The sequence below is a fragment of the Hippocampus bargibanti genome, linkage group LG14 (assembly GCF_051943395.1).
Source record: "Hippocampus bargibanti isolate YZ-2025 linkage group LG14, ASM5194339v1, whole genome shotgun sequence".
NCBI lineage: Eukaryota > Metazoa > Chordata > Actinopteri > Syngnathiformes > Syngnathidae > Hippocampus > Hippocampus bargibanti.
In genome coordinates this window covers 19,172,087-19,197,007 of record NC_142747.1, presented here as the reverse complement: position 1 = coordinate 19,197,007, position 24,921 = coordinate 19,172,087, and the positions used below count along the sequence as shown (strand labels likewise).

The following is a 24,921-nucleotide window of genomic DNA, read 5'->3' as shown; positions in this document are numbered from 1 at the left end:
ATTCTATTTTTTACTAGTTGGTATGATAGCATTATTCATATGAAAAGCAAATTAGTGACAGCTGATCATCAGACCAGAGTAACCACAGGGAAAGTGAAAGTTAGTGGATGCTCTATGTGCACATATACATCAAGGCATATAAATACAAATATTTGATATAGTGTATTTTTTACATGAGTGCACATAATTGTACATGATTTTGGGTAGTTAGTTAATTTAAGCAAAAAAAAAAAAAAAAAAAACAAGGAGCCGTTTGGGAACCATAAGAGCCGGATCTTTTTAGTGAGCTAAGTCAAAAGAACCGGCTCTCAAAAAAGCCGGAATTCCCATCACTACTACAGTAGCCAATATGTATGTATTGCGTTATATTTTGGACAGCCGCCCTCATTTCAAGCTCATATAACTCCAGACCCATATCATTTAGGACTTAACTGTGGAACAAGAACAATAACCGAAGCCGTTTGAGGTATTAAGTAGGACAGTTTGTCATTTTATTTGTGGCAAGCAATTTTAGCAAAGGCAAAATAAGCATTATGAGATATGAAGACGACACACTGCAAAGAAAAACAGAGTCTATGAATAACATTACTGTACATGGCAATAAACACAATACATAATAATCAGAGTTCGTATCACGAATATTTCACACGGGTCAAGTGCCGTTAAAAATCAAACCATTTTGAGCAGGGAAAAAAACGAATGGCAATGGGGGAAAACATTGTTTGGCACGGTGAAGGTTTTTGTTTGAGGCAAACCATTTAATCGGTGAGGTGATGTTACATGTAAATACGAGCACGTTACAGCAATAATACCGACAAAAAAAGGAACATAACTTACATTCTGTTTAAAAGAAGAGCTCCCTGCTACTTTTAAGCAAATGCTAATCAAGTAGATGAACAAACTACGTGTTAGCGACCAGTGAAGCTAATGAAGATGCGACACTTCTAACACGTAAGCATGAAAAAAAATCTACTCTATTACCAATTTTAGTCAAGAAATTAGTGTTGCTAAGCCAATTAAAAAAAAAAACAAAGTAAAAAATACGAATAATCTACACACTTAAAAAGATCCATGCTTACTTTTTGACGTTTTCCGTACTTGATCACATGATCCATTTGCTCCTCGTTGCTATGCAGAATTAATTTTCCTGATCGTAACTCATCGTTAAAAAAATATATACAATTACAAATGAAAGTATATTCTGATCCCATGACGTGTTTATAACTTGCTTCGAGGCAGGATTTGCGAAAATAAATTTGATAAATGTACTTCCAGGTCACATGACCACATTGCTTCTTGTTGTTTTGCAGAAATAATTTTCCTGGTACTAATTATTCGTGAAAAAAAAATATATAATGACAAATTAAAGTATATTCTGATCCCGTGACATTTTTATAACTTGCTTCTAGGCAGGATTTGCGAAAATAAATTTGATAAATGTACTTCCTGGTTACATCAGTTTGCGACTTGTTGCTATGTAGCATTGCTAGCTACAACCACGGTAATGCATTGTTATTTTCTAGTTCAATTTGAGCTGTTAGCACGTCTTACAAGGTAAATGCCAAATGTATTTTCTGGTCACAATGTCGATTCTTTTTTTTCCTAGTGACATGTTTCCTTTTAGTGGGGTTGAAGAAATCATGTTCACAGGCCAAGTTAATGAATACAAATTACGGTATATCGGTTAGCATTGAAGCGTTAGCACACCTCATCGGGCGTGGTTTCACTACGTTCTCCACACTTAAAGGACAATCGCCACCATTGTTTTTGTTTCCTAACTGACATCAGAAAAACGTTTTATAGCATGTAAAATATCCAAAATACGCAGGCTGATATTTTTAGTCAAATGCAAAACACAAAAAAATGACTTAAAGTGTCCCAAAACTGCCAGAAAATGAGCTTGAGACTGGGAAGATTTAGAAAGTCCCGCCCCCTTGTTCGTGACGTTACTATTGGTCACACACTGCCTTGCTCCAGAATTAAAACAATGGCTTCAGAGATTCGGAGAAGATGCTTTCTTGTTACTCATCTAGTTATGAATATGATTCAAATAGTTCTGAAGAGGAAAGCATAAATGTTTGCAATCGATTAAAATGCGCTCAGTGGAAGTCATTTTACAAATTATGGACGCAACTTGTCAGTTGTCCTTTAAGAACGTCTTCTCAAAGATAGTCATCTTCACTCGATTGTTCGTCCTCGTTGTCATAGTAACGCTCATTGTCGTAGTTGCTGGGACCTTCTCCGGGGTCATCGTCACTTTCAATGGAACTCTCCTCGGGGATCTTCCAGACTTCCGAGCTGACAGAAGGTCGGTAACTCATCCGCCACACTTGGTGGGCGAAGGTCCGCCCCCAGCTGCAGTGCTGACCAATTGGCCGCAGCAGGCGGGCGAGTTCGGCCGCCTCCTGCCAATAAGACGTTCACTTGGTGTGAGCGCGCTCAGACCGCTGCTTGTTCATGGCGGTCAACATCTGGCTGATGTACGATGTCAGCAGGTCGTCCATTTTGTAACCCTGAGAGGAATTCAGATTGCATATGAAGAAATTAGGCAAACAAAAACATCCGTATTTTGATTTTTACTGATTAGATTGCGTGAAATGAGGCGCTCCCACAGACGGATACAAAGTCGTGATGTGTTGTTCGCAAACGAGCCGGTTCTTAAGAACCAAGAGAGCCGGTTCCTAACAAGGAGCCGGAAATGGGAGCCGACTTTTTTTTGTCCTCTATTCCCCGCCCTCAGTCTTCGGTTAAAGCCTGCACGTGATTGGTCGATATCCGTGATAGAGGAGGGAGGGGAGAATTACAGACACACGCAGCAGTGAGGAGAATGGGTCATGGGGGACGTTCGGGGAGACAGGTGGACAAATAATAATAATAATAATATTACATTTCATTTGTAAGCGCCTTTCAAAACTCTCAAGGTCACTTTAGATTATTACACTTTAGGCTATTAGCTATATGGCTATCTAGCCAGTGAGCTAACTGTCTAGCTGGCTATCTATTAGCGATATGTTAGCTAGCTATCTTTCTATCTATTTGAGTTACTTCCGGGTTGAGTGAACTCTGGCGCGTGTGGCTGCCGTTGCTCACCCGCAGAAAAAACGATCCTGTGACTGTAAAGTGACCTTGAGAGTTTTGAAAGGCACTAAGAAATGAAATGCATTTTGATTTTTATTTTTACTTTTACTTTTTTATTTTATTTTTTTTTAATTTTTTATTTTTAATTTTTAATTTTTAATTTTTAATTTTTTATTTTTAATTTTTGTATTTTTTATATTTATTTATTTAGTTATTTATTTTTTGTTTTATATTTTTTATTTTTTAAATTGGTAATTTGTAATTTTGAAATTTTTTTTGTTTTATATTTTATTTATTTGTTTTTTATTTTTATTTTTATTTTTATTTTTATTATTATTTATTTTTTTATTTTTATTTTTATGTTTATTTTTACTTATACTCTTATTTTTACTGTTATTTTCACGATTATTTGTATGATTGTTTTTGCGGTTGTTTTTGCGATTATTATTATTATTATATTTCTCAATTTGAACTACTTTTTGACCCACCAGGGATGTTTCGCAGAGGATTTTGCTTCCCCTGACGAGGTTTCCGATGGTGATGTGGAAGTACGTGTTCCCGCTGCTCCAGTTGGAGATCTTGGTGAAGGGATGAGTAATCAGAACGTCCTGCCGGGACAAAAACAATAACATTAAGTCCACATATTAGTATTAGTATTATTTTTTTATTAAAATGTTTTTCTGATGTCAGTTAGTAAACAAAAAAAAATGGCGTCGCTTGTCCTCTAATCAAGCAAAGCAACCTTGTTCTTTGGATCGATGAGGCTGACTCCATGTTTGTTGATGGCGATCAGGAGGATCTCTGGGCAGTTGGGTTCTGTGGTTTGCTGTGACGACAAAAGCATGATAAATCTGAACGTGAAGCAGCATTGGGTTCGGGGACAGATCTCCTATTTTTACCTTGACTTCAAAGAAGGCGGAGCCAAATGTTGGCCATCTATAGATGATTTTTAGAAACATCAATTTGGCTTCTTCTCTGGATTTACCGGCTTGCTTGTTGAAGAAAGCCACCACGGACTGGCACACACAGACACACACACACACACACACACACACACACACACACACACACACACACACACACACACACACACACACACACACACACACACACACACACACACACACACACACACACACACACACACACACACACACATCTTATGAAGAAAATTAATAATATATTTCATTTATAAGCGCCTTTCAAAACTCTCAGGGACACTTTAGAGTCACAGGATAAGAGCTTTTTTTCTGCGGGTGAGCAGCGGCAGCCACACGCACCAGCGTTCACTCAACCCAGAAGTAGAAGTTATAATAATAATAAAATAAATAAATAAAACTTAATAATAATAATCATCATCATCATAATCATAATATTACTACTACTACTACTACTACTACTACTACTAATAATAATAATAATAATACATTTAATTAATAAGCCCCTTTCAAAACTCTCAAGGTCACTTTACAGTCACGGGATAAATTTTTCTGTGGGTGAGCAGCGGCAGCCAAATGCGGCAGCGTTCACTCAACCGGGAAGTAACTCAAGTAGATAGACAGCCAGCTAGAATAACTCAAATAGATAGAAAGCTAGCTTGTTAGCTAATTGAGCTAGCTAGGCAGCTTATAGCTAGCCAGCTATCTACCTAAGCACCTTTCAAAACCCTCAATATGATGCACGAAAAATAAACGTGTTTGCAGTTTCAGTTTGGAAATATCCGTTTCTTAGTTTTACCCTCTTCCAGTCATCCGGGGACATTTGACGGATGAGATCTTGAGGGACCAGCTCACGTAGCATCTTGGGAATGGTAGGAAAGTGGGATTTGTCGTCTTCAAATTTGACGCGGTAGATGAGCGCCGCCAACTGGAAAACTTCATCGCGTGTACATTTGTGGTAGCCACGCAGGTATTTGGGAAGCTCCTGGTCACAGGTGTCATAAATACATAAATACATATATAAACAAATGCATGAATGAATAACAATAATAATACATTTCATTTCTAAGCGCCTTTCAAAACTCTCAAGGTCACTTTACAGTCAGAGGATAAGTTTTTCTGTGGGTGAGCAGCGGCAGCCACACGTATCAGCGTTCACCCAACCCGGAAGTAACTTAAATAGATAATAGCTATAGCTATTATTATAGCTTTAATACCTAATAGATACCCAGTTAGCTAGCTAGCCATTTAGCTATATAGCTAATAGATAGCCAGGTTGATAGCTAGTCAGCCAGCGAGCTAAATAGCTCATACTAGATAGCAAATAGCTAGCCAGCTACGTAGCCAACCAGATAGCTAGCCAGATAGCTAGCTAGATAGCAGTTAATCTTGTCGCCACGTAAGGCGGCGGCGGCAACCACACGCTCAGTGCCGCACGATGGCTGCCGCGCTAGGCGACTGTTCACTGAACAATAAGCGGTCATGCTATGGTTGGAACTTTGAACTTTAGCACATGGCCCTCATTAACGCTAGCTGTTGCGTTCCCCCCCCCCATGAGTGAAAAGACTTTATTTTTCCAGGAAGTATCCTGTGAACTGCCACACTCCACTGAGCCGATGTATTTACTCGGTCTGTACATAAATATATAAATAAATAGACACTGATAGCTAGGTAGCTAGATACCGAGCTAGATAGCTAGCTAGCTAGATAGATACATACATGGCTAACTAGCTAGATAAATACATGGCTAGCTAGCTAGATAAATACATAGCGTGCTAGCTAGATACTTAGCTAGCTAGATACATAGCTAGCTAGATACATAGCTAGCTAGGTAGCTAGTTAAATTGATTGGTAGATAGAACTGGTTCTGTTTCTTTTGTCTACCGTCGCTCAGGACTCACCTGGTAGTAGTGAAAGATGGAGTCGGCAAAAGAGTCCTTCCCCGGAACGGTGCTGGTCCACAACTTCTTCATGAAGAACACCTGATAGGTCAGCGAGGGAACAACTCCTACAAGGGTAAATGAAACTGTTGATATTGTTGTTTGTTGTCATGAAGTGGCCACACAAGACGCGAAAAAAATCATGTCCAATCCACACGTTTTCATTTTTAAAAAATGTGTATTTGTTTAAGCTAATTGAAAAAAGGGGCAATTTGTCTTAATAATAATAATAATAATGAATTAATTAATTTAATTTGTAAGTGCTTTTCAAAACTCTCAAGGATACTTTACAGTCACGGGATAATGTATGTTTACGTTTTGTGCCGTCATAAAATTTTGTTAGCTTCTTTTGAATCTGTCTCTGGGGCTGAGGTTCTGTACATCTACTTTAGAAAATGGTATGCAAATGCACGACATTATAACGCTCGAAATTTCCGGAAGCAGGCTTCTGATTGGCTGCCGTGCCGAATATGCAATTTGCCAAACGAACCGAAATTCCGAAATTTCCAAAACAAAGCAAATAAATGTTTCCGATTTCAAAATCTTCGTTCAAACGTTTGATTTGAAAATAAAATTGTCGGCTACCCGGGCGTCCGGGCAGACGTTATTTCAGACAGTGCCGCTGTCCCACAATGGAGCTTTTAGATTCATACCCTCTTTTGCTGGCCGTGATTTCTTGATCCAGTCTGTCAAATGTCGGACAAAGTCAAAGAAGAAGTCTCCCTCTGGAACACTGATCACCTGGTGGGTCAAATGATAGAGAATAAGATGTTATCATATTTAAAAGTTTAATGCTGTTGTATGTTTAGTCAACATGTGTGACTCGAATGTACAATTGAAGCACAGAGAAACCTGTGGTCAATCTGAGGTCAACAGACACAGCAAGTTAAACTGTCATCTTCATCTAGGAGATCTGGCCTTGGACAGAATTTAGGACTTTGGATATTCCTTTATCACCGAAGCAATTTCCGACATAAAACTCCTTTACAGGAAGAGCTCATTAGCCACGTTACAAATTTATCAGTTCATGGAAGAGACGATGTTTTATTGCTTACAGCTGTTTGCACTCAGAACGTTCCAGAGGTGTGGTGTTCTAATCAAGAAAACTATGTTTTACTAATGTATCATTTTAATTTGCATATACTCTCAATAAATAGCTTGGCAGAGGGCTGCAGAATTCAGGCGTTTGTCAAGAATGGCTGCGTCTCCTGCCAGCAGTAAAGACAATCTTTCTGGTTCCGAGCCTTCGTCCACAGTGTCCGATCGAACAGAAATGACAAAAACACCTTGTCAGAAATCTTGACAAAGAGGCTGAAGCCTTCTGAGGATTTGAGCAGGAGTCGAGTGGAGATGTTCTGACAGAAGTCTTTAGCTTTGGTGCTGGACTCCACCTCAAAGGCCTGCACAATTCATTTGAGGAACAGAGCATTTTATAGCATTTTGTATTCCGAAAAATGTTTTTCTTGACATTATTCTGTGTGTGTGTATATATGTGTCACACCTCATCTGTGTCATCAGGGAAGTACACTTTGTGGAATATCTGCGTGGTCTTGTGCTGGATGGCCTCGACTTCCACCAAATGAGGAGGGTACTTCCTGGATCCGTTTCTGTTTCCATAGCAACCACACACCATAAAAATAAGGTTTGAACACAGTCACCTCCATTCATGAATTTATTCGGGAATTGAAAATATGACGTAGAGCGCCATTCCCGAAATTATTCGGGTTTGTTTTTTTCATGCTTGTGTGCCGATAAAGCGCTGACAATGGCCTCTGGCAAAGGCCTCTGGCAATGTTTTTTTTTCTTTTCCACGAGGGTGCAGCATTTCCCTTGTTTCCATGTTAGCGCTTTGCTATATAAACTGATATGTATTTATTGCATTGTATTTTGGACAGCCGCCCCCATTTCAAGCTCAGATAACTTCAGACCCATATAACTTAGGAATTAACTCTTTTTCTTCTGATGAAAGAAAATAGTCGAAGGTTTCTTATGCTGAATTGAATGTTTATGCAGTCCTAAAACTCAATATTCTGTGGGTCCTGCAATTTGAGTGAAAATGACAAAAACCCTGGCACTGGAGTGGACACATTTTTGCACATCATCTGGCAGTGAATAAATTAATACAGATATGTTGTTACTTCCTTGTTTCAACGCAATACCCTGTCAAGTAATCAGTTGCTATTTTTAATATACCTCGTACCGTAAGGCTTTGTGCAGCCTGTGCATACAGTCGCCCGAGAGCGGGTGTTGCCTCTTGGACTGCAAGAAGCGCTGGATGTGCGGCAGCAGCGCATTGCTTGGTGGAAAAAGTCCGGCGCACAGCCACAGAAGCTCCCAGCCTTTCTCCTCGCTATACCTGCTGGCACAAACATAATCAATTCTGTTCCGTGTCACAGAGTTGAGTCATTGTGAATAATTTCGCTTATGTTGTATCCATTGACACTCCCTCTCAATTTCCGCCGTGACTGTCACTGGTCTTCAAGACTCTGCCACATGGGTCAACCGGCGGAAAAACTGAGCTTCTACCTGCGCCACGTCAACGTCAGAGGTGGATACGCACTTGACGTGGTTGTCTGTGAGCTGCTTGATGATCTGACAGAAAATCTCATCCTTCAGCGGTTCAGCCTTCAGTGCGACCTCGAAAATCTGGTCCGTCATCTCGTTGACTGAGCGAGTGCGCTTGGATGGGTAGTCGCCCATGTACTTCATCACAGGTAGGACACACGCTAAGGAACTGATTTTGATTGATGCCGCTACAAAAACAACATCTGACAATGATAGTAATACCAGTACCACTGTGATAAGAGTATGGTAAGAAGTTAATAACATCGTAAGAAGACAGTAATAACATTGAAACTCGAAAAGATGGGAAAGGATATCAATAAAGGCCATGCAGGCTTCCTGAGCAAGCTCCTCGTGGTGGACCACCTTCTTCAGCAGTGGCTGTTTGAGAGGCTCCCTGGTGCAGCTCCACAATTTGTCTTTGCCTCGATTCTTGGTGACCATCACCCTGCTCAGAGTATGTTTGGGAGGAGGCCTGCACCAAGAATGTTTATGACATAACTACCCTCAACTGTTGTGTTTCAAGACTAGATTAAGGTTCCACATTGTGGATTCAAGGCTTAGTTCGGGTTTCTAACAATAAATAGGTTGTCAAATTTGTGTTTCAATTCAGTGTTAGGGTTTCAGGGCTGGGTTGGGATTGCAAAGTGGGCTTGGCTGATGTGAAACACAAACCTTTCATGAAAACCCCAATCCTGATTTAAAACCTTGGTTTGAAACCTAAATTTAGAATTAAAACTCTATCTGCAAGGCAATCTACGAGCTGAGATAAAAAAGGATACTACACTTGTACACACCCCAATACTATAATCCAAGATGTGAAGTTCAGAGGGAGCTACGGACATGTTGCATTTAAGTGTACTCTTTGTGCGTGTGTGTGTGTGTATACCTAAAGTAGTCAAAGGAGAAATCCTCCAGTGTGTAAGGTTTGACAAAGTCTTCACCCTCTGGTAAGACAAGTTGTGAGACTCTTAGAGACTGCTGTCTCTGGTCCGGCGTCATGGTAACCAGCGCCTGATTGGTTAGATGACAGAACCATCTTCAAGAACAACTACAGCAAGTAAAGTCATCTTCTGTCTGATTTATAACTGTTCAGGGTCTCATCTCACCACAATCTCCTGCTGCGGTCGCGTCATGGTGGGCAAGACGTAAACAGAGTCCGCCGGAAAGTCTCCTTTCTTATTCGTCCTCTCATTGACACCATGCGCCCAACCTGAATTGAGAACCTGCTCACCAGTATCCTGGTCTAGCAGGATCAGATCTCCCTTCTGGAAACTTAGGAATGTGGATGGTTCACTGCCTGCCAAACAGAGTCAGAAGAAAACTTGTGGCATCTTTACTGAACTCTGCAAGACATCACCATGTGTAGTGAGAGCCTACTCTGATTGGGACTGTCCTGTAGTGCCACCACAAACTTGGACCTGTTCCTCAGGCCTTCCAGGAAGGTAACCACCAGGTCACGGATGTCCTCGGCATTGTTGGAGGTGAAGGTATACTCTTCTCCTTTGATAGTTGCCAGCGTGAAGCTCTGACTCTGCAACTTTCCACCCCTGAAAGCAGAAGAAATGTTTAGCGTTGGTTACTTGTATGCATGGAATTTAGTCATCCGGACCCTTGATGCTTAGCAGTTCAGAAACAACTGGCACTTGCCCAACCAGTCTTTGTCTTTCTATCAATGGTCTCGTGGCCTTTAACATTCTGCTTTCCAGACAAAGTCCTTAAAAGACTGTCACCCCAACCCAAAGTCAAAACAGATCACCATTGCTTTGACCAGAAGAGGGGTCACAGCTCCCATGACTCATCTGTCAATGGACAACTTAGTGATTTTTTTGGAATGAGAGTTCTTGAAGTACCTTGCCTTCAACATTCTCGTCTCCAAACAAAGTTCTCACCGAGTTGCTAGACTGTTGGCCCACTGGTTTCCAGATCAACCATCTTAAATGGTTGTACGTTACTCAGAACACAAGAGTAGTGACATTTCACAGGATGCCTCACCTGCTGCTGGATACAGCGGTGATTTCTGGGAAAGACAGTTCTAGTAGAACCTGCTCCTGCTCGTCCACAAAATAAACACCGGTCCAGTTCACAGCAACTATGAGGTCGTTTTTAGGTAGACTTGGACCTTTTACGCAAAGAAACTAAATCAGCAGGTCTCGTCCAGCTCAATAGTTGTTGAGATTGCCGATTGAGTCTCACCGGAGAATTTGTAAGCTTCGTAGAATCGAGAGAAGAGCAGAGGCCACTTGTGGCGAGCAAAGTCCACCACTTCCTCTTTCACCTTCTGTGGATCAAACCTCTTCTGAGTGTAGATGCCCTGAACAACAAAGCGAAAAGATTTGGTTTCTTTGCTGATAAAAATAATCACATTCACTTATGAGGCACACCTTCTTGTGTGCCGCCATGATGAAGTGAGCCCACTTCTCCACTGTCTTGGATGTGCTGATCTCTCTGTCGGGGATGTAGGATGGGATGAGGCTCAGCAGTCGCTCTAGCAGGACGTCTGAGCCATAGTCCACATAGTACTGCTGGGATGCCAGTTCTGCAAGGTCGTCCTGCCAACGGAAGAGGAGAATTCTTGCTTCAAAGTTAGGGTTCAGAACAGACGAAACATCTTGAGAAGAAGAGATGATCAAGTCTCTAGGAAAGGTGACGAAACATCGTTACACAAAAGTCTCAGAAGAGAAAACTGACTATGTGTACAGAAGAAAAAGGGGAGTCCACAGGAGAAAAGATGTAGTATTTCTACAAAACAGCTCTCAAGAAGAAGAAAACAACTATTGCTCCAGATAAAGAAGGAGCATTTGTAGAAGAAATGGTGCAGTAAGTCTACAAAAGAAAAGTATCAAGTGTAACAAAGAGCTGCAAAACCAGGAGCAGGTCCACAGAAGTATTGTTTCTGCATTAAAGACGTTTCTGTCTAAAGAAGAGAAAGACCATAACTCGATATGAGAAGAAAAATGTCTAAAAAAGTAATGGAGTAGCATTTCTACAGAAGAGTAGGATAATGTCTACATAAGAAAATCAACATCCACACTGGAGAACGTCTTTTATTTCAACATAATGAAAGTGCTCACCCGGTCACAGCGGTACTCTCCAAATTTTACACCCCTGACGGTTTGCTGGTAGATGAGGTTGGTGGCAACTGTGTCGTCGGAGGCGCAGTGCCATGGTGTGAAGATCTCCTTCCTGAAGAACAACCTCCAAGGGGCGTTTCTTTCCTGGGCTCCCTGCTCCTTGGCGTACTGTTCGCATTGCGACACAGCATCCATCACATGGTCGTTCCCGCTACCCAGAGATGACACCTGCGGAACACCATCAAATAAGTATAATATATAATAATATAATGCAGATATATTTTTTTGTGTGTGTTCAAATTACAGAACCTTATCAAAGAGCGCGATGTAGAGCGAGAAGCCAAATCGGTCGTGCAGGCTGATTTTGTCAGAAAGTGTGTTGCAAAGCTCCTTGGCAGTGGTCGCCGAGTCTGTCAACAGGGTTTTGGTGGTTCCGTCCATGAACGTCACTGGCAGCATTATGGGTTTCTTGGACTTGGTTGCCTGCATATGAATTAAAAAAACTTGAACTGAACTGCATCTGGATTAGTTGTTACATTTTAGTCTTATTCTGAAATTGCAACCCAACACCAAATATGCCAAACATTTAGGTAGTGGCGTATGTGTGAGTACCTGGAGTTCGAGCCAGGATGGAGGTTGTGTTCTGGTGCCATTAATGAAAGTTCTTCTCAGACGTTCTTCACAGTAAGGAGCATAACCCGGTGGCCCGCTGCTGATATAGTTCCTCAGGTACTGCAGGTGAACACCACCATACTCTCAACCTACTGATAAGTATTATGATTCGACATGGATCAAACAATCACTGGTCTGACCTTAAGGAACTTGTCCGATGGTGCAAAGCAGCCGACACACAAGCTGATGAGGATCCAACCTCGAGCGTGTGAGCTCTTGGATGGGTTCTGATTCAACTGTTTGCAGATTTGACAGTAGATCTCATCCCTAATGCACAGAAGACACCCTTCAACATCACGCAACCCAGTCTTCGTGAAGAGTTCATCCATCAATGTGATTGTCATAGGATGAAATGGAGCCTAACCCAGCGGACTTTGGGCAAGGGGTGGGGTACACCCTTAACTCATCGCCCAACACGCTCATACCAATGGGCTGTTTAAAATCTTCAATGGACCTGATCTGCTTGTATTTGGTCTGTGGTAGGAAGCCACAGTACCCTGAAAAAACTGCCGTGATCAGAATGACACAAAATAGACCACCAAGACTACAGAGTATAGAGGAACCTGACTATTAGGAAGTGACTGTTGAAATGTTGGATCCTTTTCTTTTTTTACCTCAGCGCTGGCCTCAGGATGCCGTTACCGATGATGAAGTGAAGTTTTTCCAGGTTTGACGTTGGCCGGTCCTCCAGCATGCTATTGCCATGGAGACCGTGCTCGCCTTCATTGAGGCGTTTGGTGACCTGAAAGTGGCCCCTTCTTTAACTTTATGGGAAAAGATCCCCCTCAAATTCTGTTTTTGTCTTACCTCCTCTGTGATCTTGGATTTCTTCTTCAGGGTGAGTGACACCAGCCTTTGTCGGATGCTATTCTTGTGATGAGTGTCAACTTGAGGAGTCTGGAAATGGGAAAACAGAATGTCCATTGTGGATTTGAAAAATTTAAAGAAGTTCAAAGTAAAATTATCTGTAATTTGTAATTCTGAAAATGCATGCCAAAGAATCCTGAACTTTTTGAAAACGGTCATCAAGGATCCACAACAGAACATTTCTGTTCAGTTTGTCTAAGAGACAAAATGGTTTTGGAGGGTTGCCAGGCCCAGAGCTCCTACTTGAAAACGTTTTCAAGTTTCTTCAGTCTTGTCTCCCAAAACCTCATTCTCCATCCTCTCACCTCCACCTCTCCCTGAAGTGCCTGCAGCTCCCTCTTGTACGTCTTCTTGCCGAGGGTTTCGTAGATCTTGGTCATGACTGGAATCTTCTCACTTCCGTCACTGATGGCCGTGTGGTATTTTGGCTCCGGGAGGTCCCCCATGAACCTCAACACCGTGATCCAAACGGCCAGAGCCGCCTACAATCAGGGTTTTGGCACACATGATCATCGGCATTTGAAGAACTGATTGATTGGACATAACATCTTTGGCATACCAGCTGATCTCCTTCATCCTCGTGAAAAAGGAGCGGCTGCTTGAGTGGTCTACGGACGTACGTATGCGTGTTGGTTCCTTGGAAGTAGGTGGCAGCAAATTTGGCAAATTTGTACTCCGATAGATCCTCCTCGTCGTCGTCTTCCGGTAGAGGAAGTGCCTCATCCAGATCCTCCTCCTCCATCTCACGATGGGTCCGCTCCAAGTCCTGCAGATGTGATGGAGGGACCAGTTCAGCAGATGTCAACCTCTGGCGCCAATGATGGCCCTTTTTGTCCACCCACTTCCCTTTTAGCAGAGTTAATTCAAATTGAATTAATTTTTTTGCATGCATTTTTTGCAAATTTGATGCATGATTTATACTTGCTGATAAACTAATGTTAGCCATCAACAAATAAAAACTTTGGTAAAATCCATCAAAGCCTGACAGAAACCTACCTCAAAGCCGGCAGGAGCTTGACCCTCTTGGCCCGGAAAAGAGCTGGTGGTTCCCAAGAAGCCAAACATCTTATCCACCATGTCCGAGTCATTAACGGGCTCCAAACGAGCTCGCTCCATCTGCTCTACCAGCTCCTTCTTTCTCCTCGCCTCTTCCTTTTCCTTCTTCTCACGTTCAGCGTCCTCTTTGGCTAACTGGACCAGACGCTCCTGCATTGGAGACGATGATTTCAAATGGGAAAAAAATTCTGAAGGTCTCTTTCTAATCAGAAAGAGACATTTTGGATTACAATAACAGATGTACAGTTTTTACAGACGATAACAGATATACAGTTTTTCCTTCCATGACTCCATCCAGCTAGGCTTGAGCAAGATCCAGAACTACTTTCGAGCAGTGGCTGGATTCTTGAAATTGAGGAGCATTGCTTTAGCTTCTGATAAGCAACACAAACAATTGGTGGGTTGGGCCGATAGCTTTGGTGATCTGCCCACCATATCCATCACATCATGGAAATATCTTCGACAATAGTGATTCTCAAAGTGAGGTCTTTGTGTACGTCGCATGTATGCATTTACATATTATTTGTAAATATGTTAAATAAAAAAGATAAATATGTCTGTTCTAAAATCTGAAGGCTTACCTGATGTTTACGCTCTGCTTCGGCTTTGGCTCTCTTGGCAGACATCTGGTTCCTCAGCTTGGTCTCCTCGGCCAGACGCATTTTCTCAGCCTCCAGCCTTCTTCGATACTGGTGCAAGATAGAAAAGAGTCCAAGTAAGTTCTCTCGTAAATTTGGTGTGCATGTTGTTACAAGCGTTACGTAATGTCTTCTACCTCGCTGCGGAGTCTGCGGTAGAGCCTTCGTGCGATCAACCCTCGAGTGTGCGCCTGGATGGTGATGACGGCCCACAGTCGATGTCTGAAGGCCCGGCGCACCAGAAAACCTCGGCATCTACCCTGGAATCCGCTGATGCGCTGGCGAGCGACATGGTACGTTGCGCACAATTTCCGAGAACGTACCAGAGCCTGCAGGCGAGCGAAGCCTGCCCGCATCTGAAAGGACATGGACCACGATTCAGAGTGGACATCGGGACAGACATTTTTTTAATGTTTTTGGTTTGATGTTCATGATCCTCACAGCGCCGTAGTTCTTTCTGCAGTGATAACCTCGCCATGTCTTCTGGATCAGCATCGCTGACCTCCTCATCCTTACAAAGTTTGATCTGTCAAGACACCAAGAGATCCCTGTAGATAGTCCTGTTTCATCTCTTCGTTTTAGAACATGGAAGGATGCAGAGAACCCCCGACCCCTCTTCATGGAAATCACAGATGTTGAAGGGAATACGGAAGCTTACCTGTCCTTAAAACCTCGCACCACCTTTTGGATGAGGATGACCTTGTCAGTGATAGCCTTGTCCCTCTCAATCTCCAACAACATGTCGTGGTGATCCTGTGGAAGCAATAGCTCATGAGACATCTAATTGGAGACCATTTCCTTACTTGGTGAGTCTGATTTTAAAATTGGAATTCAGCTGCATGTGGAACAGAGCCAGCACTGTGCTCGCCCCTTAATTAAAACTGCTAGCAATTAGCGAGACAATCTCTGAAATCAGTGACGGTCCTTTCTTATAATTCAACACTGTGCACTGCGGTTTTCTCCGTCGACTTCCTGTCAGGAAAGAGAACGTGATGATTCTTCCTGCACTTTCTCCTTCCTGTCAGGCTTCCTGGAGGCCCTCTTTTAACAGAGAACGGAAACTCACAAAAATGACATAAAACTCTTCTAACACAACATCAAAACAGAAAATATGACGCTGGACATCTAAACTCTCTATATACACAGATAGGGAAACAACGACATAGGCTACTTCCTGTCAGCTATTGCTATGAGTGGAAACGATCACAGACGGATTTGTTTAACACCGGAATCTACTGCACTTGTTACGTTATTGCCAGTTAGCCATGTTGACACATTAGGACCAACAACATATTTGTTGTATATCGAATGATCCTCGTATTTTTCCCTCAGCAAAGCGGGCGTCCGTCAATGACGACCCTTCGATCAGTACTGACGGAATGCCCATCTGTGCTAAAAATTGCAAGCTACTGTATTTAGTTCTTCCAGATAACAGCTACGTATTGATTGATGCTGGTTCTTATTGATCACACCTACCAGTTTATTACATGTACTAACAGCGAGTTTGTTGGAAGAGTGTAACAAGTCCAAATTTCTTTCACATTTTCTTTCTATATAGGCTATAATGAAAGGGCCATGTCGTTGTAGTGTTTGAAATCAAACTTGTATTCGTTGAGTTAAGTGGTATTAATTTTGGAAAAGGGGGGTCATTACTATGTCACCTTGAGGAAAATCTTGGTCTTTCCCATCTGCCAGTCATCGTCCCGGCCGAGGACAACCTCTGCAATCCTCTGGCATGTTCCCCTTAGATCTTCCTGGTAGACGTGTATGCACATATGACAGTATTACTTGCCCAGATCTCAGTACAACACTAGTAGTGATCCGACTATGCAGAGTGTTAAAAAATATGATTGAGTACTCTTATGTTGTCTATGTGTTTTGCTGCACCGTTTGTATTCGCCGCATTGCTTAAACGATGAAAGCGCTGCTTTGTAAATGGCGTCTGGCATTAGCATTAAATTAGCGGACTCAAAATGTGCCTGCAAGGAAGTAAATGTCTACAATTGACAGTCAACGCAAAACAATCAGTGAAATGACAGCTCATGTCTTGACCTCTGAAGGTCTGAAGGTCTGGAAATGCTACCTGCTTGTAGGCAGGTTTTACTCCAGGCATGAGCACGCGGTAGCGGTCCACAAACTCCACAAAGGTGTAGCGGATGGGATAGCCTGCGCGACGAATGCGAATGGTCTCCATCATCCCAGAGTACCTCAACTGTCGCACGCACAAATCCCGATCAAACAGCTGCAACACACACACACACACACACACAATTTGCTATTATGTGCTAAAAACTAGTTGTTGAAACAGGTAGTTAGTAGGAACAAATGGTTATTTTTAGTTTTAATATGAAGCTGCAGTTTTCTTGTCAATGTGACAGTCAATTCGTCCATGCAATTACGTAGAACAGCTGTTGTCATAACACGTAAGCTAATTGGTGTTTGGGAAATAAGTCAACATAGCACACATTACACCAAGTTAGAAAACAAAACGGACAACGTGGTCCTCTGTGACCTGCAATATGGGGACATCATACAGAGGGACTCACCATGGGTTTCTTGTACTCGTTGGGTTTGATGCAGCGGACAAAAAAAGGTTGACAGACACTCAATGTTCTCATCAGCAGTTCTAGAGATTTTTTGAACTGACTGCTGAGAGTGGGAGAACGCTTCCTGGTCTCTGCCCCCTACATACACACAAACACACACACACACACACACACACACACACACACACACAGGCGGTCATTTTTGTACTTCCTGACCTTCTTCCTCATTGTGTTTAAATGTGAAAGAAAATGTGTCGAGCAGAAGTGGACAAAGTATGCCCCTTGTTCCGTTCTTGAATCTGACCCAACAAGCATTTGCATGATTGCCGATAATGTAATATAATTTAATCTGATTTATTTATTTATTTATTTATTTATTTATTTATTTATTTATTTATTTATTTATTTATTTATTTATTTATTTGACTTACTTCGGGGTTGAGTGAATGCTGGCGCATGTGGCTACCACTGCTCACCCACAGAAAAACTTTATCCTGTGACTGTAAAGTGAGCTTGAGAGTTTTGAAAGGCGCTTAGAAATTTATTTATTTATTTATTTATTTATTTATTTCGTACTTGTTTATTTATTTCTTTAGTACTTGTTTATATTATTATTATTATTATTATTATGTGGTTATTTTTTCCATGCATCTATTTTTTATTTGTCCGCTTATTAATTAATTAATTAATTAATTAATTAATTAATTAATTAAATTATTTATTTTAATGTGAATAACCCTGTTGCGATGTCACGTTCCAAGTAAGCCTGTTTTGTTCAAAACAAATTGCTCTAAGATCTTCTGTTCCAAAGGCAGCAGTCAGTCACAAAGGTTCGTTTGCGTGCAGATTCATTTCCAGAATTGAATAAGAGAAGACAGTAGGAAGTAGCTCATGTTTTTTGTCTTGTTACCTTTGGGAGAGGGCTGGATGGAAGATGTAGACAAGGAGCAAAGCCACACAGAAACTGTCAGGAAAGCAATATTATCGTGCAGACGACACACAGAAGGAGATGTTTGAACACATGCAAGAGAGGGAAAAAAGTGACACGTATCAAACGTGCATTTTCTTTGTGTTCATGTTTACTTAGTCTTTGGTTGAAATGAAATATAGGTGTTACCATTGCGACGTCAGCCTGGAAAATCTGTTTGATAAACTTGTTCTTGGACGAGTGAACCAGCTGAATGATATCGCCGTATAACGTGTCCCTGTTCTTTTCCAGGAAACCTGGAATACACACGCATTATACACAGATTCGACACACACATAGAGCGGTTATGTCAGAGATGTTCGGTCGGACAGCGTGGACAAAGGCTTGAACACAGGAAGATTGTCTTTTACTGCCGGCAGGCGACGTAGTCATTCATGACAGACGCCCAAATTCTGCAGCCCTCTGTCAAGCTATTTATTGAGAGTATATGCAAATTAAAGTGATACATTAATGAAACATAGTTTTCTTGATTTGAATACCACGCCCGTGGACGTTCTAAGCACTAACAGCTGTCAGCAATAAAACAGGTATTTTAATTGGTTGTCTTTTCCATCAACTGATAAATATGTGGCTAAATTTCCTCGCAGAGGTCAACAAATGTATTAATCTGTGGCCTCTCTTGCCCACATACCCGGCTTTTACACTACTAGGCTCACAACACAGGCAAGAAATGGATCAGGTAACAAGTCCTCACACGCGTAGTCGGAGACTTAGTACCTCTAGTTTCGTAGTAGACCACACCGGCAAAGTGCTGGATGCCAAACTGAGTCTCGTGGTTGTTTTTGGGTGGAATGTAATTGCTGTTCACTTTGTGTTGAAAGTTCAGTTTGTTCAACATGGTACCGTCTGTCCCCTACAAAACACACACGGAATTTTAACTGAACCGGTGAATTAGAAGTCGCATGCGTGTTGGTATTTACCTTAGGGAATCGACTCTCCTCATCGATGAGTGAGATGATGTTCATGGGCTTGATGGCAATCATATCCAGTGCGTCCTGGTTGTCGGTGAACTCAATGTGTTGCCAGTTGATGTTCTCTAGGTTGTATTCTTCCTGTTCCAGTTTGAACACGTGACGTACGAAGAACTGCTGCAGGTTTTCATTGGCGAAGTTGATGCAAAGCTGCTCGAAGCTGGTGCCACAAACGCAAGTGCTTAACATGATGTGTGTGTGTGTGTGTGTGTGTGTGTGTGTGTGTGTGTGTGTGTGTGTGTGTGTGTGTGTGTGTGTGTGTGTGTGTGTGTGTGTGTGTGTGTGTGTGTGTGTGTGTGTGTGTGTGTGTGTGTGTGGTACCTGTTGACCGTGAAATTCTCAAAGCCAAAGATGTCCAGCAGTCCGATGGAACGTCTGACAACTTTGGTATGTAAAGACGATGGCTTGTAGATGGCGGCGTTGATCTTCTCCACAATCCATACAAATAGACGACCATAAATACCCTGCGCTCACACCCAGACAAAAAAGTGTGAGGCGAAAGAGCAGAGTGCTAAAAAGGTGTTGGTTTGTTTCAGTGGTTCACCTTAACGAAGGCATCTCGCACATCCAAAGCTTGTTCCATGCTCAGTGGGGTGGACACTGTTTCTCCTCTGGTGATCAACGTTCTGCTCGTCAGACAGTTCATAAGGTCCTTGCCGTCCACCTGTGCACGCATTTACACACAGCAAAATGACAATCAAACATGCATGTTTGTTTTGTAAGTGTTCAAAATGATTCACAGACTTGACCTTTTAAGTAATGATAAAAAAATCAATGTTTTTTTTCCAATTTTCAGGACCAAACTCGTCACGAATTGACTAACGTTATGTCAATATAAAATAATATCCTGGTAATACATAAACATGTGGAAATTTAAAAACCAACTTTAAAAAAACTATTTGAAGTCTAAGAAACCTTAGACTCCCTTCTTTCATCAGAAAAAAAGAGTTAATTCCTAAGTTATATGGGTCTGGAGTTATCTGATCTTGAAATGGGGGCAGCTGTACAAAAGTCAAATGCTATCCCCTCGTGCAAGGGAAAATCATTGCCAGAGGTCTGACCAGCACTTGATCGGCACCCCCCCCTGCAAGAAAAGCCAAATCCCAAACAAATTTTGTGAATGGCACTCCACGTCATGCTTTTCAATTCCCGAATAAATTTGGGAAATGCAGTGAATGAGTTAATTAATTGCTAGAATAATCCACAGATAACTCATTCATCAATAGTTGTATCTGTTATTATTATGATTATGATTATTATTTAAATGAGTATTTATTATTATTTAAATTAGTTATTATTATTATTATTATTATTATTATTATTATTATTATTATTATTATTATTATTATTATTATTATTGATGTTGTATTTGCAGCTAGTAGCAGTTGTAGGTAAGTGACAAAGCATGTTGACCTCCAGCAGTGTTGACGCGGTGGAAAGATGCGGGCTGCGAACGACCTCACAGGCGTCCAGGTTGTCGTACGTACGTGCTACAGATCCGTTAATTGCCGGCATAAAAACAAAAATAAGTTGAAAGGAGTTTAAATGTGTTTAACTGACACAGGCTTCACATTCCAAACAAGAAATTCTTGAGGTTGGAAAGACCTTCGTAGCGTAGGTTGCCCATGTGTAAAATGGAAGCTAACAATTTGGAGATCTCCCAGTTCTCCTTGTCTGTGAACATCAGAACCTGAAAGAGAAAGTTTCAAAATTATACATTCATAGTCGCTTTTGGGTTGTACTGAAAAACTGCTACGGGATATTAGGGAATACAGGAAATCTGGTAAAACATAGGAAGTCAGATGTCGTACATGAGGTGAGTTGTGTTACTTCAGAATACTACTAACACAGAGGAAGCTAGGATTCATTCGGTAAGTCAGGTGTAACATAGCAAGTCAGATGTCATCCAGCAAGTCAGTTGTCTTACAAAGTCTGATGAAATACAGTAAAAGTGGTGTGAGACTGAAAATCGGTTATAAAGGAAGTATTATCAAAAACAACAAATCAGTTGATTTACAGGAAGTCACAGTTAATAGAAGAGGTCAGGTGTGGACGTGTTACCTTCATTGCTGACCGTATGTTGGAGTATTCCTTCATGTCGTCACGGCCATCACATACGGTGCACTTTCCCTGCACGCAAAGGCACACTTCAGCATAACAGCAAACGACAGTAGGATTTTTTTATGTTTAATTCATGTTAATGGAAAAGATTGTAGTAAGATGTTGACTGACTATGGTGAGGTAGGTGTAGTCCGTGGCCTTGCTCAGGCCTAGCTTCTTCTTCTCATCCACCGCCATGCCCTTCAACATGCAGTAGAAAATGTGGTAGTTCCTTTCATCCTGAGCCTGCAGACATCCACAATTTGATTAACAGCATCATGACTGCCATGTCAGTTTCTGATTGACGGTCGTGAGTCATACCTGCCGACAGACTCGGGACTTCTCCAGCAGATATTGTTCGATCTTGGCTCCCTCGATAGCTCCTCTTTTATTAAAGTGGATGTCGATGTATTTGCCAAAGCGGGATGAATTGTCGTTACGAATTGTCTTTGCGTTTCCAAAGGCTGTAGGACAAACAAGCGAGCAGTAAGGTAGAACTTCTTAACCGTTTGGCCAAGACAGGAGTACCTTGGTCAAGTTCGCATCTTAATTTACTGACATTTGATTTACATAATTTGAAATGCAATGAACCACTTCTGGTCACGCCAAAAAAACTTGTTGACTGTCTGTCTCACCCTCCAAAATGGGATTGGCCTCCAGGACCTGCTGCTCGATCCACGAGTGTTGACCACTAATGGCTGCCAAGAACTGTAGGATCAGTTTGGTACTTTCAGTCTTTCCTGCTCCTGACTCCCCACTAGAGGGACATGGACAGAAAGAATCATGTAGGATTCCAGGTAAAGCAAGTAAGACTCCGAGCATACCTGATGATGCAGCACTGGTCACGATTGTTCCTTTGCATGTTGAAGTAACAGTTGTCTGCGATGGCAAAGATGTGAGGCGGCATCTCGCCAATCTTCTTGTTGGTGTATAGGCGGATTTGGTCCGCCGTATAGATGGGGAGCAACTGATATGGGTTGATGGCCACCAGGATGGACCCTGTGTATGTCTATAAAGAAATCGTAACACTAAGACCAGGTAGTTCAGTCATACGTCTGACAAGGGAAATCCAGACTCTTCAATCTGTAGTCCTCACTATCTCATTGATTTTAAGTATCAGTGTTCACTATCTTGTTTTTAAGTGGGGACTTATAAGAAAAGATTGTAGCTTAGCGAGAGGGTGAGGACCTAGATTTTTGGACTTTGGATGCCCCTCGGACAACTCCCTGGGGAGGCATTTTAGATATAGCCACAGGAAGACAAAAGACACCCAGTTGGGATTAAGTCTCACAAGTGACCTGGAAAAGCCCTAATCGAGGCGGTAACCAGAGCCAAGGAACTCTTGAATTCCTCACTCAAAGTTGAGCTAGTAAGGAACATAATACATTTTAGCTCATCTTTACTCGTGAACAAGAAGCTTCTATATTCTCCTCCTGTAACGAAGAAGGACTTGGCTTCCAATCCTGAGGGCACCAATTGCTTGGCATTCCATGTTCCAGGAAGAAAGCGACTGGAATAGTCTGAAACCATCTGTCAAATATTCGTGCAACCAAACGAGTACCCTAGTACTAAAGGACAATCCTATTAATCTGGCTGCTCGATTATCTCTTAGCACCCATCGATTGTGTAGAACGGTGGTAGAAGTGTTCGTCAAATTAGACGGAGGGTGGATGAAGTAACATGCATCTCAGGTGGACGATGAGCGTGTCAACGTCCATCATGAGAGATAAGGTGGCCATGTTGGAAATGGTCAAAATGCGCGCATGCTAATCTCGCAGGCAGGCACCAACGTTCATCTGTTAAGATCAGCTGTCGTGATACATACAAAAACGTTTCTGGCTCATTCTCATCCAACGTTTAAAACACGTCACAAGCAAGATGTCAAGCCTTAGCCAATGGCGTCTCATTTATGTACCGACTTACCCTGCCACCACAGTTTGTCTTTGTCGGAAACAGGAAATGGAATGGCAAGAAAGGGAAAAGATAGAAAAGAAGCAAAAGGTGAAGAAAAGCAGAAAATAGCATATGTGAAAGATATAGAAAGAGCAACAACCAGGACAGGGACAAGAACGTGGTACGTGACTCACATAGATGAGTTTATCTCTGTATCTGATCAGCAGATTGCGCAGGATTCCGGCCTCGTTGAGGTCTCCCAGGCGGATCATGTCCTCCACCCCATGGATGGAGGTGGGGTGCATGGGCTTGATGTTGCTGGCGTTCTGGGGAGAGATCCAATGCTCCTGGAGGAACAGTTGTTAAAAGTGAGTCTGTTTCTCTTCTTAGATTGAAGACACTAAGGACTAAAGGGCTTTTAAACAACAGGAACTTCCACCTAGATCTATGCCGCTGGTATCGATTGGGTTGTCTAAAATGTAGTTCTTGGAGATTGTTATGTGCCTGAACGATAACCCTAGACCTAGGGACCTTTGCCCTCTCTTGGTCATCATGGTTCTGGAGGTCACTTTTGAGCTTTAGCAGCATGTGACACAGACATTTTCACCCAGATCAACATTTTTGGGGGCTATGGGATCTATTGTACAAAGAAATACTTGGTCCATATAATCCTAAATGATAGACCTCCTCAGAAACCATTTGCGAGAGATGGTACAATGAATCAGAACTCACATTTCCTTCATCGTCTACCACCTGGATCTGTCCAGAGTCACAGAGTTTGACCACTGCCCCAATGGGAACCTCGAACTCTCGACCACTCTTCAGGTCCAACCATACGTAGTCGCCCTGGGAAAAACAGTTCAGTGATGCCGTTGTTAGCCGATCTTTAAAAACATTGTGTGAAATAGCACCAGCAAAACACAAACCCACTAAACGTGAATCATATTGACATTCCACCATTGGGACAGAACCCCACCCTAGCCGCCGCCAACTATTTATAAAATTGAAATGGTATATAGCACATACATACGGTACATATATTGACTGTACACACAGTTGTGAGCATGCATCATACCGGTAACAGTGTGCTTTGTTTCATGACAGTGTTGACATTTCGGAGCAGAGCCCATTTGGCTTGATCCTTCTCGTAAAGATCCACATCGTCCCGGCGTTTGTACATAATTTCACCCACACCCACAGCCACGTGCACTGAGTAATTCAAAAGTCCTGTCCCGATCCAACCCAGAGTCCATTTATACCCATCCAAAAATCAGACGCTAGTGTCCATCCTGGTTGTCTCTTGTCTTGATGAAGTTTAAAGGAAACCTGCTGGAAAAGGTCCGCCTCGTTTTCACTTCCATTAATATTTTCGTATGTGTGTGTGTGTGTGTGTGTGTGTTTGTGTGTGTGTGTGTTGAATCCGATTCTCAAACCCTTCCCTCAGTCGTCAATGGCAACAAGAAGCCGCTTCCCACTCTTTGGTGTGTGAAGCAGGTGTTGGATTTCGGATAGAAGACACTGTGAGCTCATCCTGACGGGAAGTTGTAAAACCCAAAAAGACATCATCTATCATCTGTCATTTCTTGAACTCAAATTGA

The 24,921-nt window shown here is 42.1% G+C and overlaps 1 protein-coding gene and 1 long non-coding RNA gene across 4 annotated transcripts in view; one reads left to right on the top strand and one right to left on the bottom strand.

Annotated features, from left to right (window-relative positions):
* Positions 1–266: 266 nt before the first annotated feature.
* Positions 267–24,921, bottom strand: part of LOC148888697 (unconventional myosin-VIIa-like) — a 27,096-nt gene continuing 2,441 nt past the window's right edge. The window contains exons 2-51 of one of the 3 annotated variants that reach the window (XM_089013561.1): positions 24,056–24,169; positions 23,518–23,670; positions 23,354–23,371; positions 22,255–22,439; positions 22,066–22,187; positions 21,752–21,894; positions 21,563–21,676; positions 21,392–21,460; positions 20,936–21,020; positions 20,744–20,820; positions 19,875–19,994; positions 19,652–19,794; positions 19,280–19,490; positions 19,077–19,212; positions 18,489–18,595; positions 18,282–18,335; positions 17,372–17,509; positions 16,909–17,067; positions 16,487–16,579; positions 15,484–15,578; positions 15,267–15,351; positions 14,963–15,181; positions 14,769–14,876; positions 14,128–14,337; positions 13,691–13,897; positions 13,437–13,613; positions 13,072–13,161; positions 12,879–13,006; positions 12,405–12,531; positions 12,205–12,324; positions 11,902–12,075; positions 11,593–11,820; positions 10,903–11,070; positions 10,715–10,832; positions 10,514–10,640; positions 9,899–10,068; positions 9,628–9,818; positions 9,408–9,532; positions 8,836–8,993; positions 8,517–8,670; positions 8,157–8,312; positions 7,458–7,563; positions 7,243–7,356; positions 6,610–6,697; positions 5,918–6,024; positions 4,816–5,001; positions 3,978–4,094; positions 3,821–3,904; positions 3,567–3,686; positions 267–2,513 (exon numbers count right to left, since the gene is read on the bottom strand). In XM_089013561.1, coding sequence (XP_088869687.1) covers positions 2,421–2,513; positions 3,567–3,686; positions 3,821–3,904; positions 3,978–4,094; positions 4,816–5,001; positions 5,918–6,024; positions 6,610–6,697; positions 7,243–7,356; positions 7,458–7,563; positions 8,157–8,312; positions 8,517–8,670; positions 8,836–8,993; positions 9,408–9,532; positions 9,628–9,818; positions 9,899–10,068; positions 10,514–10,640; positions 10,715–10,832; positions 10,903–11,070; positions 11,593–11,820; positions 11,902–12,075; positions 12,205–12,324; positions 12,405–12,531; positions 12,879–13,006; positions 13,072–13,161; positions 13,437–13,613; positions 13,691–13,897; positions 14,128–14,337; positions 14,769–14,876; positions 14,963–15,181; positions 15,267–15,351; positions 15,484–15,578; positions 16,487–16,579; positions 16,909–17,067; positions 17,372–17,509; positions 18,282–18,335; positions 18,489–18,595; positions 19,077–19,212; positions 19,280–19,490; positions 19,652–19,794; positions 19,875–19,994; positions 20,744–20,820; positions 20,936–21,020; positions 21,392–21,460; positions 21,563–21,676; positions 21,752–21,894; positions 22,066–22,187; positions 22,255–22,439; positions 23,354–23,371; positions 23,518–23,670; positions 24,056–24,169 — 6,591 coding nt within the window. In that variant the 3' untranslated portion in view covers positions 267–2,420. Of the gene's footprint in view, positions 2,514–3,566; positions 3,771–3,820; positions 3,905–3,977; positions 4,095–4,815; positions 5,002–5,917; positions 6,025–6,609; positions 6,698–7,242; positions 7,357–7,457; positions 7,564–8,156; positions 8,313–8,516; positions 8,671–8,835; positions 8,994–9,407; positions 9,533–9,627; positions 9,819–9,898; positions 10,069–10,513; positions 10,641–10,714; positions 10,833–10,902; positions 11,071–11,592; positions 11,821–11,901; positions 12,076–12,204; positions 12,325–12,404; positions 12,532–12,878; positions 13,007–13,071; positions 13,162–13,436; positions 13,614–13,690; positions 13,898–14,127; positions 14,338–14,768; positions 14,877–14,962; positions 15,182–15,266; positions 15,352–15,483; positions 15,579–16,486; positions 16,580–16,908; positions 17,068–17,371; positions 17,510–18,281; positions 18,336–18,488; positions 18,596–19,076; positions 19,213–19,279; positions 19,491–19,651; positions 19,795–19,874; positions 19,995–20,743; positions 20,821–20,935; positions 21,021–21,391; positions 21,461–21,562; positions 21,677–21,751; positions 21,895–22,065; positions 22,188–22,254; positions 22,440–23,353; positions 23,372–23,517; positions 23,671–24,055; positions 24,170–24,921 lie in introns of those variants that run through there. The other 2 variants (XM_089013562.1, XM_089013563.1) reach the window with 2 other exon arrangements.
* LOC148888698 (uncharacterized) lies at positions 5,911–8,484 on the top strand. Its single transcript, XR_016117146.1, has 3 exons — positions 5,911–6,032; positions 7,475–7,598; positions 8,440–8,484. It is a non-coding gene; the product is annotated as an uncharacterized LOC148888698 (long non-coding RNA).